General features: G+C 33.7%; 1 protein-coding gene across 8 annotated transcripts in view; it reads left to right on the plus strand.

Moving 5' to 3' along the window:
* Positions 1-20,652, plus strand: part of RALGPS1 (Ral GEF with PH domain and SH3 binding motif 1) — a 715,060-nt gene that overhangs the window by 344,347 nt on the left and 350,061 nt on the right. For all 8 annotated transcript variants that reach the window (XR_004232244.1, XR_004232243.1, XM_031954314.1 and 5 more), the window contains one exon: positions 16,797-16,923. Coding sequence is in view for 6 of the 8 variants with exons in the window: in XM_031954314.1 (XP_031810174.1) it covers positions 16,797-16,923 (127 nt within the window). In the remaining 2 variants the exon portion in view is untranslated. The remainder of the gene's footprint in view (positions 1-16,796; positions 16,924-20,652) is intronic.

Here is a 20,652-nt window from a genome sequence, read left to right on the forward strand (position 1 = left end):
GAGCCCTTTATTCCCCCTCATTTTATAGATAAAGAAATTGAGGTCCCAGGAGTGAAGTGAGTTTTCCAAGGTCACACATATAAGTGTTTGAGGACCTTTTAACCCATGTCTTTAACTCCAGACCCATATTCTTTCCATTATTTCATAATTTGTATTTGAATCCCAAGTCTGCCTTTTAGCAATTATATAACATTGCATAATCACTTACCCTTCCTCTAGACTTTTCAGTTATAAAATAGCGATGATATTTTCTGTTCAACTTTCACAGAATTGTTTTGAGGATCTGTTTAAATTATAGATAGGTGTAAAGGTTCTTTAAAAAATTGTAAAGTGTACTATGTAAATATCACCTATATAATGTTGCCTAATGAATTAAATCCAAGTTTAGTTTAGTATTTGTGACCTCCATAATATGGTCTCAACTTAGCTTTCTAGTCTATTTCATTCTAAATCTCTTCACAATTTTCTCTCACAGAATGACTACCTTTATACTACCTTATTATAGTTTTAAAATAATAACCATCATTAATATATTATTATTATTACTTAATGTTTCATTGGACCTATGATGCTACCAATATATACTCTCTCTCCAGTGGTATAAATCACAACCCAGTCTTATCTTTTCATCTTGTTTAAACTCTTACTCAAGATATGTAAATTTTCCATGAGTATTCAGCCAATAGCCTAAGGGCTTTTCTTTTGATCTCTCCACATCATTTTGGCAGTCAATAAAGCATGTGGGCTTTTTCTTATCTTTTGTTCTCTCTCTCTTCATGACTAGTCCATTACTTTTTGCTGGACCTACATTTCTTTGATGATTTTTTTTGCCCTACTTCATCAGTACAATTCATTTTGATCTTCAGTCTATTTACTCCTAACATGTCTTTCTCCTTTGCTCTTATGAGGGGGCACTATAATTTGATTCCTTGGAAATTAGGGTATTCCATGATTTTTAACCATATAGTATAACTATAAGAAAACTAATTTTTTTTAAAAGATGGGCTTTTGTTTCAAGAAGAGGATTGAAAACATTGAAAGTGAAATTGAATCATTTTCCTCATGCTGTGTCCTTGAAGAAGATGTATAACTTTCCTTCATTTCAATTTCCTCATCCCTAAATGAAAGGGTTGATCCTAAAGGGCCTCTGAGGACCCTTCTAACTGTAAATCAATAATCATCTTCCTATTGATGATATGATCTTCTTGTTTACTTTTGGGTCTGGTTATATATTGGACCTAGGTATATGTATGATGGATCAATTCTATCTGCATACCATCAGTATATATAATGATCTAGAAAATAGATATTTTTCATCCACTTCCCCTCCCTCCTGTGAAAAGTTAGACTGAACTCTCAAGTTATTTTAAATCTCACTTAGGAGAATTTGAAATGTTCTAAGGTTTTGTGCCATTATCATAATTTCACTCACAGAGAGCAATTTGTGGGACCTGTTTATATCTATAGAATATTTTCCCTATTAAACCTCTTCCAGTGACAATAACAAATACCTCTAATTACCTTTCTGTTTTTTATGTTTTATTTGATATTAAGAATCAAGTAAGGCCTTAACTATCAGAGTTATTTCTGGTATTATATCTATCAAGGGATCTTACATGACAATGTGTGCTTTGAAGAATCCTTATTAGAAGAAAGTCTTTAAATCTCCTTTTTAAACAAATGCTTTCTATAGTGAATAAAAACTTATTAGTGTAATTTTGTATTCTCCATACTTTTCAGCTAATTATGTGAATATAAAGATGTGTTATTCTGCAGGCAATTATTGACCAAAAAAAAAATCAACCTGTCTGTTCCCTTTTAATGTCTATATCAAGGATGATCTTAATGCAAGAATAAATTATTCTCATATCCTTAGAAATGAGAAAATAGGCATATCAATGAAGACTGATATCGATTGCCTCTTTAGTAGCAATAATACCTATTTTTTCCTAATGATTCAGTGTCTTTCTACCTTTCAAATATTATGAGAATTAATTATTTGATACCTTCCAAACTGTATCACCATTGCACAGGCCTCTTCTTTGAATACGTTGTTTTATTAAATGACTCTTCTCAACTTTTCTAAGTGTTATTTCTACTTCTTCATACAGTAAAATAGAGACTGGTATCTTAAGAATCCAAATGTTGGTCCCACCATCATAGCAAAAAAAATTTTTTTGTTGTAAAAATATTGACAAATAGTTTCCATTTTTCACTTATTTTGTCCTTTCCATTTCATCAGAGTAATGTGGCTTAATTAGATTTCTTTCTCAAATACTTTGAGAATGAGCTGGCTTAATTGGGATCTATGCCAAGATTTTTATAAATTCACTTTTCTTCTATTACAACTCTTATTAGCCAATATTGTTTGTAATCTGTTACATTTTATGAGTTCACATTCTAAACTGGTGTTACCCTTGATTGTCCATATCTCTCAGCTTGATAAGGAAATCACTTGTTTGCTTAAGCAATTTCCAGTTCCTTTTGGTCCCCTGATTATGAAAATTGCTTTGCATGGGTTATATTTTTATAGGGAATGGTGCTAACTAATACTGATATCTGTTATTGTATTTTTTAAATCCATTTCCCTGTGCTCTGTATTGATATATCATTTAAACTTTAGGGTAAAGCTGTTTCAATTCCATGTCGAATCTTCTTCCCACTTTTGTTCTTTCCTAATTTATTGCTATTTTTGCTCTTTAACAATTTGATATTCCATTGATCCAGCAGTAAAGATAGCTAATTCAAAAATAATTCCCCACTTTTGTAATTAGATGCTTCCTATCTGTTGAAATATAGTCACTTTCATTTTTAAATGATGTTTTTACTTGCCATGTCCCTCCTAATTTTTTTTTATGAAGGAAAGTTTTTTATATATTCTAAAAGTCAACATATTTCACATTTGTCTAACATGTAATGGATGCTTAATAAATTTTTATTTTGCAGGTAGGTAGTAAAATGATTATGTCATGCTGGGAGTCAAGAAGACCTGAATTCAAATCTTACCTCAGACACTTAGCTTTGTGACCTTCAGCAAGTTATTCAACCTTGTTTGCCTCAGTTTCCTCATCTATAAAATTAGCTGGAGATGAAGGCAAACCATTTCAGCATTTTTGCTATTAAACCTCCAAGAGGAGCTATTAAAAGTCAAACACAATTGAATAATGACTAAGTGATAATTGCACTTGTTTATTGATTGACTAAAAGCTTTGACCTCTTTTGATCATGAGAAGAAATATTGTATGATAAATGAAACACAGAACTTGGAGTCAGGAGGTCAGGACCTGAATTAAATCTTGTCACTTATTATTTATATGAGCTTGACTAACCCTAAGTAAGTTAGCTGACCTCTTCATTCCTCAATTCCCTTATCTGCAAATTTGAGGAATGGACTTCAGAGACTTCTAAGTTCTCTTCCAACTTCAAATCTATGATCCTATGATTTTTTTTATTTTAATAGTATTTTATTTTTCCAAGTACATGCAAAGATAGTTTTCAACATTCACTTTTGCAAAACCTTATATTCCAAATTTATCTCCCTCTACCCCCCTTCCCCAAGACATCAAGCAATCTGGTTAAATTAGACACATGCAATTCTTCTAAAAATATTTCCATATTTGTGATGCTGCATAAGAAAAAATCAGGTCAAAAGGAGGAAAACGAAGAAAAAGGGAAAAACCAAACAAACAAATAACAACAACCCAAAAAGGTGAAAATATTATGCTTTGATTCACATTCAGTCTCCATGGTCCTTTGGATGCTGGTGTTGGAATTGCCTTGAATCTCCACTTTGTTGAGAAAAGCCAAGTCCATCAGAGTTGATCATGACATAATCTTGTTGCCCTGTACAGTGTTCTCTTGGTTCTACTCAATTCGCTTAGCATGAGTTTTTATGAGTCTTTCCAGGCTTTTCTGAAATCAACCTGATTGTCATTTCTTATAAAACAATAATATTCCATTGCATTCATATACTATAACTTATTCAGCCATTTCTCCAACTTAGGGTCATCCTCAGTTTTTAGTTCCTTGCCACAACAAAAGAGACTGCTACAAAAATTTTTGCACATGTGGGTCCTTTTACTTCTTTTATGATCTCTTTGGTATACACATCCAATGGAGATACTGCTGTGATCTTATGATTCTTGATCCTGAGCCATATCTTTCATTATGTTTTTCACTGTCCTTCCCCATGCTTAATTTTGCATTGAAATCAATGTCAATAAAAATTTATTAAGTACTAATTGTGTGCCAGCGCTGGAGATACAAATACAAAAAAGACAGTCCTTGTCCTCAAAAAACTTACAGTTGAATGTAAAAAGATAATACACAGAAAAAAAAACCTGAAAAGTAGTGGGAAAAGGTTAGGAGAAGGTGACCATTAAGGAGACAAAGAAGTCCAAAATGAATACTACACGGGAAATAAGAGATACCTAAGGCGTTGTCTGTTCTAATACTTCTCCTGAAATGAAGGTTATGTCTGGCCCTTTAGTCAGAGGAACAGAAGTTACTGACCAGTTGTGAATTACAAGATTGAGAGGATCATGCATGATGATGAGATTTCCTAATGAGGAATTTGCTTGGGGGCATGACAGAAAAATCAAAAAAATCTAAAATGATGGGTAATTGGGTAGAAAATGAGATGACTGAAGTCACTGAATATTAAAACATGAGTTTCTTTAACCAATTGATTAGTTGGTTAATAAAGATTTTATCAGTGACTATGTTCCAGGCATTATGTTAAATGTTGGAGATACAAAGAAAAAAATTAAATAGTTTCTGCCCTCAGGGAGGTTATACGTGGATATACTTATGGAAGTATATACATAATGTATACATGGAAGTTAGAGCAGTTAGGTGACACAATGGATAGAGCACCAAATCTGAAGTTGGGAAATTTCATCTTCCTGAGTTCAAATCTGGCCTCAGACACTTTCTAGCTGTGTGAACTGTGGCAAATCACTTAATCCTATTTGTCTCAATTTTTTTCATCTGTAAAATGAATTGGAGAAGAAAACAGCAAAATACTCCAGTATCTCTATTAAGAAAACCCTAAATGGGTTTACGAAGAGTAAGACATGATTGAAACAACTGAACAATAACATACAAGGGAGTGAAGACAAGAAGATACAAGGGGCTGTGGAAAAGGGGGTAAAAAGTTTTATTTTGAAGGTGGGTCCAAAGGAAATCAGTAACTTGGGGAAGTAGATGTAAGGAAAGAATGTATTCTAAGCGTGGGGAATAGTCCATGCAAAGACATGAAAATGGAAGATGGAATGTGCAGAATAACAAGTAGTTTAGCATGGCCAGTTTATAGAGTGCATATAGAAGAATAATGCATAAGAATTTAACTTGCAGGATCTCATCAATAATCAAGTTCTTCCTTGAATTTCACTATCTCCTCATTGTTTGCAATAGATCTTAGCGCATAAGTTATTTTCAGGGTGTTTTTTTTTTTTTTTTGCTTGTACTCATCTTAAACATTGCAGCTTAAGCACTGGTCATGGAATGATTGCACATCCCATAAAGGGATGTTTCTTGTTGTGCATTTGGATGCACAATAAAAGCAACTCCTCTGATTCCTTGATTTGCCTTTCTGAGGAGAATCCATGAGTCATTCTTCTCTTTAATTATGACTTACTTCCTTATTTATATCTTCTGGTTTAATTTACAGCAAGATGTCAGTAGTGTTATGATTTGCTTCTTTTAGTACTATGTTGACTCACTGGTCATTGGTCAGGGATCTCACATTTAGAGGACTAGCAATTAAGTTTATGCCTAGATTTTTAAACTATGGTTCTTGGCTCTATTGGGTCCCTTTTCCATTAATCTGTCCACGTTGCTGCAGAAGCAGAAAGCAGTCTATGTAAGATACAGGACTTGGATCTTAAAAATCTTCAAGTCCAGGGATATCAGACTCAGATAGCAATGGGACCATTAAACTTTGCATAAGGATCCCTGTAGGCTGCATATTGACCTAAAAAAAACATACATATTTATTTTTCTTTTAAATCAATACTTTATCACATCAAAACCAGAAAGGAACTGTATTTCAATCTGGTTCCAGCCATATATGGTGTGTTTGACACTTTTGTTCAAGTCTAAATGTCGTAAGGACACATAAGGAAACCAAGGTCAGAGAATGGAAAAGACTTGAAACAGTTATACAACTAGTAAATAGAAGAATGAAGATTGAAACTTAGATCTTTTGACTCCATATCCATTTGGCTTTACATCACATATATCCCTTACACTTCATACCATAAAAAGGACTCTCTTTTCTAAAGCAAGACTCTAGATGTTTTTATAGCCAGTCACATGTCCCTGGCACAAATTACATCTTTCTTAGAGGTTTGAGCCTCCATATTGTCCATAACAAAACACATCTGAATAGAATGTAACATTTTTCAAAGTTGTACAGTGTGGCTTTGTTTTATTTTTATTTTGGTAAGATTTTTTGTTTTTGTTTTTGTTTTTTTCCACAGTAATGAAAACCATTTTTACAAATGAGCAAAGCAAGACACTGAAATTCAGTGAATTGAACAGTCATTGACGCTCAATCCAAATGTTCAGATTTGTAGCATTTTTGATGTGCCTGCTGAGCTAGTGACCAGTGGTCTATGACTGGTCAGTCACCACTAAAATCCCTTGTCTGTCACATTTCAAGGTGATTTATCATCTGCTAGCTGAGTTATGCAAATATTTTTATTTGTGGAATATTGATAAAGATCTTCTTAAAATAGACATGGGCAAATTCTATTTTGAAATGAGAGGAGCACATTCTGACCATCTCTGGATTTCTTGTGGAAAAGTCTTTATTGCACGTGCTCCACGGTCTTTGGTTAAGATTGACACCTCCCTGCATTCTCCTTCAGTGCCCATCATGTATTTATTGACACATGTTATTGTTAACTCTTCTAAGACTCAATGACAGTCATTTGATCCAAGATTCCTGCTTCATTTAGGAAACTCTAAATCAGAGTCAGACAGGACTTGGCGGCTCATCAATGGCTGCTGTTTTGTGGTTGTGGCTTCTAAACTCAACTCATTCATTGCCATCTAGTTTGAAGGTAACTGGATCTCTTAGTGCTGAGCTAAAACTTCTTTCAAGACATGGAATGAGAGCCATAAGGCACATTAAATTTACTGTTGAATTTTAACTGTTAAAACTTTGTTATCAAAATATTTTTATGTATGAGAACTTGGAAAATGGTCCTGTGAAAAGAAGAGCCTGCTGACTAGAAAAGAGATGATAGCAAGTTAGCTAAAAGCGTTTGCTTCAGCTAATCAGCCTGTGCCAAGCTCATATAGTAATGTGAGCCTATAGGCTCATAGCTTTCTTCAACTTTAAGTCAGCTGGACTCTAGCATTTCCATATGCCGAGGCAGGCTATCTTACAATGGCATGTTGGGGAAACTGCCAAGGAGGAAGAAAGGAGTAAAGGGACAGATCTCTTGGTTATTGGCAGTGGAAAGTTACATAATATAATATAATATAACATAACAATATAATATAACATAATATAATAAAAGAAAACCAAGCTGCATTCTCTGTTGTTCAAAAGTTCTCTGCTAATTCAATGATACTGCCTGAAGTCAACAAGTATTAAGTTTTTCTGTGTGTCTGTCATTGTGCTAAGAAATGGAATACTGAGGGACCATACACCACAAAAAAATCAAGGCTAATCAACATGAGTTTCTGGGAAGAGCACAAAAAGAAAAGCAAGATTTGCTCTCTTGGCCTTATTGGCTGAAATTAAATGAGCCATTACCATTCAAATGAACATTCAAGATGATCCAATAAGATCCAATCCCATCATTCCATTTTACAGAGGATAAAATTGAAGTGCAGGGTAGTGAATGGATGTGTTTAAGGTCATACAATCCTGGAATATATATATATCTTAGAATTCTCAGTAGAACACTTTTACATTAGGGTATACTAATTTTTAAAACCTCTAGTTTAGTTTTCTCCTCTGTAAAATGTGGATTGATAATTTAGCCCTTTTTACCTCATGATGTTATAATGATGCTGCTGTGAGAAAAAATTAAGCAGTGTGTTCTGTGCATTTAAAAACATACATTCTCAGTTTTCTGATAATTGTTCATCTTCATATTAAGAAGCAGAGTCCAGAGCTGGGGCTTTTTGGGGAACTTAGACCATTTTAGGACCTTCTGAAAGCTATAGACTCCTCCTCAGAATAGTATTTTAAAATGGAAGGAAATGCTTAATTTCAATTAGAGATTAGTGGAAATAAGTTTACGTTTTGTTTCATCCAAGTTCATGGACACCTTTAAAATCTTTCTTTGGCCTCTAAGTTAAGAACCCTAGTCTAGATCAATGAAATTGATGCAGCCTTACTCTTTTAGGTCACATCTAGAGTAGTTTGCTTAGTTATTGGTCCCATATTTTTTAAAGGACTAAGGATAATCTAGAGAGTGACTGGGATGATGAGGGTAGAGGGAAAGAATAGAAACCAAGTTATGTCTGGTTTCTTCTATAGATACTTATATATTTAGCTTGTTTAGAACAAAAAAACTATAGTAACAAGTGTTATTTACACAAATAATAGCTTTTTTCTAGAATTTGAAGGGAAGTAGGAAAGCAGCCAGATTAGATTTATTTTGCTTGGCCCTGAAGGTCAATATGAGGAATAATAGGTGGGTGATACAAAGTAGCAGATTTCAATTCATTGTGAGAAAAATGGTTTTATCAATTTCAATAATCCTATGATAGAATGGGATTCCTTGAAAAGTAGTGTTTTCCCCCTTACTAAACAGGTTTTTAAGCAAATGTTGGATGGCTTCTTGATGGGAGATGTCATAGAAAGGATTTCAGCTCAGGTATGGGATGGAGCGGAAGAATTCTGAGATTACTCTTGATTGCTATTTGATGATTCTATGAGAAACCTTTGCAGAATTCTGAACTGTACATTTCATATTATTTCCAGAAGCAAAACATTCATGGAATTAGAAATGATCTCAAATGATAATTTCACCAAGGATATCATTGAGAGGAATGGATAATTGTGCATTTGTCAATCCTTTTTTTGTTGTATAGTAACCAAAAATAGCATGTTTAGTGAAAGCAAGCTAAAACTAGAAGCCTTGGGTTTGACCACCCAAGTGACCTTATTTAACATCTCTCCACTTTATTTTTCTCATCTGGAAAATGAGAGACTCAGACTAGATATTCACTAAGATCTCTTTCCACTCTGGATTTTTGTACTTATCCATGAGCCTCCTCAAACTTCCTGGCTCCTAGAGACTCAAGGATCTGGACATCCAGTCCAGGGTAGAAGAGTTAAATCTAGGTCATTTGGTAACATACTTCTGTCATCCCACCAATTAGGTGTCCCAAGAAAAGATGGTCACTGTGGATGAAAAGGGTGAATTTGGTTCCATGATAATTGTTTCCCTTAACTAGTTATTGTCTAGTATCTAAGTTTATCCCACAAGTAAGCAATATGATCAGAACTCTATGGATGTTAACCATATACATTTTTATTGACAATCAGGATGGAGTGAATGGTGATTTTCTATTTTAATATTTCTTCCTGGTCTGGAGGTTCCGTGGGCTCTTTTATTTTTTATTATAGCTTTTTATTTATAAGATATATGCAAGGGTAATTTCTCAGCATTGACAGTTGCAAAACCTTTTGTTCCAATTTACCCCTTCTTGCCCCCACTTACTTCCCCAGATGGCAGTAGACCAATACATGTTAAATATGTTAAAGCATATGTTAAATAAAATATATGTATACATATCCATACAGTTATTTTGCTGCACAAGAATCAGACTTTGAAATAATGTACAATTAACCTGTGGAGGAAATAAAAAATGCAGGTGGACAAAAATAGAGGGATTGGGAATTCTAAGTAGTGGTTCACACTCATTTCCCAGAGTTCTTTCACTGGGTGTAGCAATTCATTATTGCTCTAGTGGAACTGTTTTGTTTCATCTCATTGTTGAATAGGGCCACGTCCATCAGAATTGACCATCATATAGTATTGCTGTTGAAATATATAATGATCTCCTGGTCCTGCTCATTTCACTCAGCATCAGTTCATGTAAGTTTCTCCAGGCCTTTCTGAAATCATCCTGCTGGTCATTTCTTACAGAACAATAATATTCCATAACATTCATATAGCACAATTTATTCAGCTATTCTCCAATTGAGGGGCATCCACTCAGTTTCCAGTTTCTGGCCACTACAAAGAGGGCTGCCACAAACATTCCTGCATATACAGGTCCCTTTCCCTTCTTTAAGATCTCTTTGGGATATAAGCCCAGTAGTAACACTGCTAGATCAAAAGGTATGCACAGTTTGATAACTTTTTGAGCATAGTTCCAAATTGCTCTCCAGAATGGCTGGATTTATTCCCAATTCCACCAACAATGTAACAGTATCCCAGTTTTCCCACATCCCCTCCAACATTCCTCATTATCTTTCCCTGTCATTCTAGCCAATCTGCCAGGTGTGTAGTGGTATCTCAGAGTTGTCTTAATTTGCATTCTCTGATCAATAGTGATTTGGAACACTCTTTCATATGAGTGGAAATAGTTTCAATTTCTTTGTCTGAGAATTGTCTGTTCATATCCTTTGACCATTTATCAATTGAAGAATGGCTTGATTTCTTATAAATTAGAGTAAATTCTCTATATATTTTGGAAATGAGGCCTTTATCAGAACCTCTGACTGTAAAAATGTTTTCCCAATTTATTTCTTACCTTCTAATCTTGTCTGCATTAGTTTTGTTTGTACAAAAACTTTTCAATTTGATATAATCAAAATTTTCTATTTTGTGATCAATAATATTCTCTAGTTCTTCTTTGGTCACAAATTCCTTCCTCCTCCACAGGTCTGAGAGGTAAACTATCCTATGTTCTTCTAATTTATTTATAATCTCATTCTTTATGCCTAGATCAGTGACCCATTTTGACCTTATCTTGGTGTACAGTGTTAAGTGTGGGTCAATGCCTAGTTTCTGCCATACTAATTTCCAATTTTCCCAGCAGTTTTTATCAAACAGTGAGTTCTTATCCCCAAAGCTGGGGTCTTTGGGTTTTTCAAACACTAGATTATTAAAGTTATTGACTATTTTGTCCTTTGAACCTAACCTATTCCACTGATCAGCTACACTATTTCTTAGCCAAATGGTTTTGGTAACTGCTGCTTTATAATATAATTTTAGATCTGGTACAGCTAGGCCACCTTCATTTGATTTTTTTTCCCATTCCCTTGAAAGTCTTGACCTTTTGTTCTTCCAGATGAATTTGTTGTTATTTTTTCTAGATCATTAAAATAGTTTTGGGGGAGTCTGATTGGTATAGCACTAAATAAATAGATTAGTTTAGGTATTATTGTCATCTTTATTATTTTGCTGCCCTATCCAAGAGCACTTAATATTTTCCCAGTTGGTTAGATCCGACTTTATTTGTGTGGAAAGTGTTTTGTAGTTTTGCTCATATAGTTCCTGATTTTCCCTTGACAGATAGATTTCCAAATATTTTATACTATTGATAGTTATTTTAAATGGAATTTCTCTTTGTAACTCTTAACTGTTGGGTTTTGTAAGTAATATATAAGAATGCTGATGATTTATGTGGGTTTATTTTGTATCCTGAAATTTTGCTAAAGTTGTGGATTATTTCTAATAGCTTTTTAGTACAATCTTTGGGGTTCTCTAAGTATACCATCATATCATCTGCAAAGAGTGGTAATTTGGTTTCCTCATTACATATTCTAATTCCTTTAATCTCTTCCTCAACTCTTATTGCCGAAGTTAGCGTTTCTAATACAATATTGAATCGTAATGGTGATAGTGGGCAACCTTGTTTCACTCCTGATCTTATTGGGAATGGTTCCAGTTTATCCCCATTACATATGATGGTTACTGATGGTTTTAAATAGATGCTATTGATTATTTTAAGGAAAAGTCCATTTATTCCTATACTCTCAAGCGTTTTTAATAGGAATGGATGTTGGATTTTATCAAATGCTTTTTCTGCATGTATTTAGATGATCATATAGTTTTTGTTAAGGTTTTTGTTAATTTGGTTATTGATATGTTAATAGTTTTCCTAATATTGAACTAGTCCTGCATTCCTAGTATATATCATGGTGTATTATCCTGGGAATGATTTTCTGTTGTCTTTTTGGTAATATATCATTTAAGATTTTAGCATCAATAGTTATTAGGGAGATTGGTCTATAATTTTCTTTCTCTGTTTTCAACCTACCTGGTTTAGGTATCAATACCATGTCGGTGTCATAAAAGGAATTTGGTAGGTCTCCTTCATTCCTTATTTTTTCAAATAGTTTATATAGCATTGGAGTTAACTGTTCTTTAAATGTTTGGTAGAATTCATATGTAAATCCATCTGGTCCTGGAGATTTTTTCTTAGGGAGTTGATTAATAGCTTGTTCTATTTCTTTTTCTGAAATGGGACTATTTAAGCAATTTACTTCCTCCTCTGTTAATCTGGGAAGCCTATATTTTTCAAGGTAGTCATCCATTTCACTTAGATTGTCAGATTTATTGGCATAAAGTTGGGCAAAGTAATTCCTTATTATTTCTCTAATTTCCTTTTCATTGGTAGAAAGTTTTCCCTTTTCATTTTTAAGGTTAACAATTTGATTTTCCTCTTTCCTTTTTCTAATTAGATTTACCAAAGATTTATCTATTTTATTGGTTTTTTATAAAACAAGTTTTATTTATTAGTTTTATTTATTTATTTATTCTAAAATTAAAAGGAGAAATTAAAAATATTGAAAGTAAAAAAACTATTGAATTAATAAATAAAACTAAGTTTTATATTAATATAAAAACTAAAAAACTATTGAATTAAATAAAACTAAGCTTTATATAAATATATATAAAACTTAGTTTTATATATATTTATATAAAACTTTTTTATATTTTATATTAATATAATTTTTATTATATTAATATTAAAAGTTTTATATTAGAATAAAAACTATAAAAAACTATTGAATTAAATAATACTAAGTTTCATATAAATATATATATAAATATAATATAATATATATATAATTATTATAAATAAATTTATGTATTATATAATATATTAATAAAATAAAATTATAATATATATAAATATAATATAAACTTAGTTTTATTTATTAATTCAATAGTTTTTTTTACTTTCAATATTTTTAATTTCTCCTTTTAATTTTAGAATTTCAAGTTTAGTATTTGATTGGGGGGTTTTAATTTGGTCTTTTTCTAGCTTTTTAAGTTGCAAGCCCAATTCATTGACCTTCTCTTTCTCTATTTTATTCAAGTAAGCCTCTAAAGATATAAAATTTCCCCTTATTACCACTTTGGATGCATCTTACAAATTTTGGAATGATGTCTCATCATTGTCATTTTCTTGGGTGAAATTATTAATTTTTCTATGATTTGCTGTTTCACCCAATCATTCTTTAGAATGAGATTATTTAGTTTCCAATTACTTTTTGGTCTATTTACCCCAAGCTTTTTGTTGAATGTAGTTTTATTGCAACGTGATCTGAAAAGAAAGCATTTACTATTTCTGCCTTTCTGCATTTAATTTTGAGGTCTATGTCCTAATATATGGTCAGTTTTTATATAGCTTTCATGAACTGCTGGGAAGAATGTCTACTCCTTTCTGTCTCTATTCAATTTTCTCCAAAGATCTATCATACCTAGTTTTTCTAATATTTTATTTACTTTTTCCTATAGTAGAAACCAAAACCTATCCATGGTTCCTTATCCTCTGTGAGTCACATTCATGTCTCCTCATATATATCTTCAATAGGACTTTTGTAACCAAGATAATAGCCCGCCTTCTGATTCTTTTCTATTTTTTACCTTTATTATATGTTATTTACTATTTTGACATAGTTCTACAAAACATTTTTCTCATCTAATCCCTTTCCACATTTCATTCCTAAATAAAATATTTTGCATACAGTTAAATGTAATTTAGTGGCTCAATGATTCGCACTCCAGTACCTATTGACCAATTAGTATCACTTTAGTTTTGCAATGTGATATTAGAGATTATAACAAGAATGAGAATTATACTGTATTCTTCTTTTGCTTCATTACTTATGTAGCCTTAAATCACTCAATGTGTGTTGCCTCAAAGAAAGTAAGAACTGGGAAATACTAAAGATTAAAAAGATCAAGATCTATTACTGCATCTATGGACTTCTCCAGTTGTCCTGATTGTATCTTGTCACTTGACCCAAATAATCCTGGAGGAGAAAGTGAAGCTGATGACTTTTCCCAATCCAGCCTCATTTAAATCCAGTTCACTTGCGAAGGCAAGACATTTCTCTCCTGATGTCACTGGTTCTCTTTTAGAATGAAGGGCAAACAACTAGGGGACTTTAACATATATATTGTTGCTCCCTGAAATTCCTTCTTCCTCAATCTCTTCAATTTCCATTACGTTGTCTTCTATTTTACTACAGTTATATAGAGAGACATGTCCTTGATCTTGCCATCACCCTCAAATGTTTCATTTCTTGATTCAAAAACTGTGAAATTTCTTTACCTGCTGATAGCAATCATTTATCATTCCATCTTTCCTTATGTCTCATGCTCTATAACTTTGAGCTTTGTCCATGATATGATATTTGTTGCTCTACCTCTAATTTCTTTCTCAAGTCATTAACCTTGCATTGACTATATTTTCTTCCCTTCCATATTTTGGCCTCTTAGTGAACAAACTCAATTCTATATTGTACTCTATTCTGGAGTCTTTTGCCTCCTTTTCTTATACTGATCACACTTGTCAAATCCCACTCCTAGATTTATTTCTGTAATTAAGTAAAAATATTGGAGCCTAAGTAAAATTTTGATAGGCTCATTGAAGGTATCCTTGGAATGTTTGTGGCAGTCCTCTTTGTAGTGGCCAGAAACTGGAAACTGAGTGGATGCCCCTCAACTGGAGAATGGCTGAATAAATTATAGTATATGAATGTTATGGAATAGTATTGTTCTGTAAGAAATGACCAACAGGATGATTTCAGAAAAGCCTAGAGAGACTTACATGAACTGATGCTGAGTGAAATGAGCAGGACCAGGAGATCATTATATACTTCAACAATACTATATGATGATCAATTCTGATGGACGTGACCCTCTTCAACAATGAGATGAAACAAATCAGTTCCAATAGAACAGTAATGAATTGAACCAGCTACATCCAGGGAAAGAACTCTGGGAAATGAGTGTGAACTATTACATAGAATTCCCAATCCCTCTATTTTTGTTGATCTGCATTTTTTATTTCCTTCACAGGTTAATTGTATACTATTTCAAAGTCTGATTCTTCTTATGCAGCAAAATATCTGTATGGACATGTATACAGATATTGTATTTAACATATACTTTAACATATTTAACATGTATTGGTCTACCTGCCATCCGGGGGAGAGGGTTGGGGAAAGGAGGGGAAAAATTGGAACAAAAGGTTTTGCAACTGTCAATGCTGAAAAATCATCCATGCATATATCTGTAAATAAAAAGCTATAATAAAAAATAAAAAGAAAAAAAGAAAGTATCCTTGAAACAACTTTAGGAACAGACAGATTGACAGTGATGATTTATTCTTTATCCTAGTTCTATGTGATTTTCAATTCTTTTCTGTCTCTTTGTTTTGAAAGTTTTTCATTCCTTATAACCTATAAATTATATTTATTTAGACTAATTCAACATTATTAACCACCAATACATATAATAACTCTCTTATTTGTATAAAATCTTGATCTACATGTATATCAAAGACATACGTATTGAAAACATAAGAAGGGAACTGAGATCAGAGAGAAGTGATTTGTCCAAAGTAACATAGCTGTTAAGTAGCAGAGCTGGGACATGAACTATAGCTTTTCATTCCAAGACTGAACATTACAGCACTAAGTAATGGCAACTGAAGTTGCTGATTATGTGGGCAAAAAAGATCAGAGGACACATAGAAAGAAACAATATATTGTTGTTATTATTTTGCTTATGTTTTTTGTACTGTTTAGCAAATTTAGCAAAAAATAAATTGAAGTTCATGATTTCATTGTGAATTTGTTTATTTTTTATTTTTTTTTCATTTATTTGATATTAAGGTCTACTAATTTTACAATAAAAATTATTTAAAAATAAGTGAAGATATTTGAAAATTGATAATTGGTTGAGGTCATAGCCTCTGAGAACTAAAATGGGCCTTAAAAGATAATTTAGTCCAATCTCCTCATTTTATTGAGAGCAAATATTTATTGTGTAAGAGACTCAGAGGGCTTTCTGAAGGACACATAGTCCAGGAAGAAGCCAAATCCATTTCTTCCAAATCTAAGCTCATTTCTGTGTCATCTAGCTAGGTCTCAATTAGTGTGTATAATGAATCATCTAGAGTGATCACATATATTGGAATTCACACTACTATTCAAAGTTATAATTCTGTAAAATATGGTCATTTGTTCCAGCTTGATGGAAATATGCCATGCAAATCCAAATAATGCAATGACTTCATGGGATTCCTATTTATACTAATTGAAATATAACTATATCCAAGAAAAAGGAAATGCAAATAAGGTTACCAAGTGTCCCATTTCTATGTGAAATGTTACTTTATAAAGTAAAAACTTCTTAATAGTATTCAGAAGGTTTTGGGGGGGGATAGGGAAGAGACAAATTGCCATAGAAAACATTTTTTTCTGTGCTCTGCAATAATTTTTGCTTCCTTTTGCCATATGTTTGTGGTTTTGCTCTCCTCACACTGCTAAATTTTTCTTCCTCTCTTTGCTCTAGCTTTTGAATCGAAAAGACAAGACCACTTTTGAGAAGCTGGATTACTTGATGTCTAAGGAAGATAATTATAAGAGAACTCGGGAGTACATCCGAAGCCTGAAGATGGTCCCCAGCATTCCCTATTTAGGTAGGTGGCTAAGAATAGACTCTTCCTCCTTGAAGAAATATGTTCTATGACATTTCTTTGAAATATCTTGTAGTTTCTGATTTTCAAATTGTTTAAGTACTCTACCATGAATGTGCAATGTGAAGTAGACCATGGCCTAGTTGAACTTCTTCCTTGGGGAAAGTGAGGCTGCTGATATGGTTCAAATGATAATTGAGTAGGTTTTGGGGAGATCTCTTCTTATTGGGTCTGATAATAAAATGTTCTGTGTAATGTATTGCAATAGGAAAAGGATGAACTGGGCTTGAATTATGATTTTATCATGTACCATCTGTGCAACTCTGGAAAATCACATTGCCTCTATGGATTTTTTCAATTACAAAATGATGAGGTTGGGCTCATAATCTGTCAAGTTCTTTCAAATGTTTATATTCTATGATTCTATAATATGGACCCCCATTCCTTCTATGTCTGGCCCCAGAGCTCCTGTGAAGTTAGACATCTCATCATCACTTGGAAGAAAAAACTTTGTTATTCAAATTAAATCAGTAAACAATTATCAAGCATCTACTATAAGGGAGACACTAAACTAAAACATATGCGCGTGTGTGTGTGTGTGTGTGTGTGTGTGTGTGGAGAGAGAGAGAGAGAGAGAGAGAGAGAGAGAGAGAGAGAGAGAGAGATATGTTTGAATACTTGGACACAAATGAAGCAATCCTTGTCCAAGGTTACTTATAATCTGCTAAGGATATATAATATATCCAAATAGGTAAAAAAAAAAGTATTTCAAAGGAAAGATGCTAATGACTTTGAGAACCAGGAAAAGTTTGTTGTAGGAGCTGATCCTTGCACTGTGTTTTGAAGGAAACAAAGAGATAGAGGAAGTAGTGTTTTCTGAGTATGGGGAGGGAGAAACACAGCACTTGTGCAAAGGCAAGAGATGGAAATAGAATGCCATGGTTAAGGAAAGAGCTATTAGGACATTTTGACTGAAAACAAAATGTGTTCAGGAAAGCAACATGAATGTAGATTGGCAAGCTTGGTAAGAGCTTGGTGGGAATAAATAGCTTTAAATATTGGCCAAGGATTTTGTATTTTATCCTAGAAGAAAGAGAGCTAGAGAAGATTTCTGAGTAGTAGGGTGACAGTTATAATCAGTGTTTTAGGATGATCAACTTGACAATTTTTTGGAAAATGAATTAGAGGTAAAAGCAGCTGGAGGCAAAGAAACCGATTAAGGAACTATTGCAATGATCCTAGTGAGAAGTCATGAGGATTATTAGCATAGGAGCTTGGTAAATGGAGAGGGAAGGACAGATGCCATAGATGTCATGAAGGTAGGATCAATAAGAGCTTGTAGCTGATTGATTAGGGAAATGGAAGGGAGAAATCAAAGGCTAGGGAAGTGTAAAAGTTTCCCCCAAGTTTTGAATTTGGATGATAGGGAAGATAATGATGCTTTCAATAGAAAAGAGGAAATTTTGAGAAAATTTTGGGAGGAAGTAGAATGAACTCTGTCTTTGAATCTTTTGATTTTGAGATCCAGGACACAGAAATAGATGTCCTAGAAAGCTTGGGTTGAAGTTCAGCAGAGAGACATTCTTAGATGGATATGAAAGCCTTCTACATAGGGACGATCACTGAACCCATGAGATCATCAGTTGAGATAAAGAGAAAGGGAAAGAGAAGAGAAGGGAGCTAAAACAGTTCCTTGAGGGTGCCCAGACTTTCCTTTTGTACCTTTGTTTAGAGCTCAAGGACTCAGCTAGGCCTTTCTCATTTGTACTTTCTGACAACTCTTTCTGAGTTCTGCCAGGACTTCAGTGGAGGAAGTTGCCTGAACACAGATTCAGGGGAAAAGACCCAAGCACATCGTTTCCAACTGCTCACTACTCCCCTCCAAAAATAACTAAGCAGTAAGGTGATGCAAGGGAAAGAGCATTGAAGTTGGGGCCCCAGGGTCTAGGTTCCAGTTCATATTCTGCTGCTTAACATCTATGTGACTTTAAGCAAGTTACTTTTCTGTAAATTGAGGGGCTTAGACTAGACACTTAGGTGATGCACTGGATAGAATTCTGGCTTTAGACTTGACCTTAATTCTGCCAAAGATTCTTGCTAGTTGTATATCCCTAGGCAAGTTAATTAATCTTTCTAAATTTCAATGTTCTAATCTGTAAAATGGGGGTGACACCACTGACCTCACAAAGTTTTCAAGGATTAAGTGAGTTAATAATATATGTGGTGTACTTTACAAACTTTCAAGTGATATAAGTGCTGTCATCATTTTCATTATTCCTGGACTAAATAATTTCTAAGGTCCTGTCTACCTCTAACTCCATTATTATCACTGTTATTAGTAACATTAGCTCATATTTCTATAACAATATGGATTTCATTCCTATAAAAATATTTTTATAATAATAGAGCAACTTAAAAACAAAGTTCTTCCTTAAAACACTGAAAGGTAGCACTTCTAAAGAAACTTTCAGTTCTCAAGTCCCATGATTTGTCTTTCCTTAAAGTTACTTCTTTTTCAATCATTTCATTTTGTAGATTTAGAGCAAATTAAATATCTCTGAATCTTAATAACCTGAAATAAGAAACAGTAACATCTCCTTTGGCCTATAAATCACTCCTTGGCATTCACACTGTCCCATCTGCTAATGTGCTTACAGCTGAAAGCTGTCTTTTTAGTTTCTGTCTTCTCCTGTTTTCAGAATTTTTAGTTATATTGGTGGAAGCAACAGGATCTGGTGACCAAAGGTAAAGTAATTTACTCTGTGGTTTCATCAGGAGATGAAGCCTAACTTTCCACGAGCTCGGATAAGGTACAGTTGTTCAGCTTCACCCTGACTGGTAAAGTTGAGGAGACTAGATAAGAAAGAATGAGAGCAGCACAAACAGGAACTGAGAAATGAGAGTATTTTTGTTTTCTCCTAGAACACCCTGGGAGTAGATGCTTCAAAGGCTTCAAAAGCCCACTACAATTGAATGCTTCCTTAAAAAGTTCAGATTAAAGCCCTTGTTTGTGTTGCTATCCTGTGCTATTCTTGATTGTGTCTTCCCACAGGTCTTTCATTGAAAGAGAATCCACTCAACATGGTAGATGATTGTCCTCTTGCTATTTTAATATCATAGGTATGTGGAAGATCATTGTGGCACAGCAAATAGAAAGATCCCTAGCTCAGTACTTAGAAGTCTTAGATTCAAGCCTCACCTCTAATACTACTTGTGTAACTTTTGGCAATTTATAACCTATCCAGGTCTCAGTTTCCTCACCTGTGAAATGGAATGGAAATGGGTGTAGGGAGACTCTGAAGCCCCTTCCTATTCTAGAGCTATGAGCTGATGATCCTACCAGATCAAGACTATCTTAAAGCACAGAATTTTAGAGTTGGACCTGTGTTTATAACTCATTTTGTTAGCCTTATAGCTAAATAGGAATCCTGTCCCTCTATAGTCTTCCTGACGTGAATGATCAACTATCCTTTGCTTGAGAAGTCACCACCTCCCAGGGCAGTCTACTTTAATTTTGGACAGCTCTCATTGTTAGGAAGTTTTTCCTTGACATTGAGTCAAAATCTACCAATGGGTAGAAGATTTCAGCTTCTGCTCATTGCTCCTAATGCTGCCCTATGAGTCCAAGCACAGTAACTAAAATCTTAGTCAGTGCTTAAAAGTTAGGTAAAGAGATATAGACAGGCACATTCTTGGTGCATGGTGCACTACTCCTTGAAGAGGTGGGACTTC

This window comes from Sarcophilus harrisii, chromosome 2 (genome assembly GCF_902635505.1).
Source record: "Sarcophilus harrisii chromosome 2, mSarHar1.11, whole genome shotgun sequence".
NCBI lineage: Eukaryota > Metazoa > Chordata > Mammalia > Dasyuromorphia > Dasyuridae > Sarcophilus > Sarcophilus harrisii.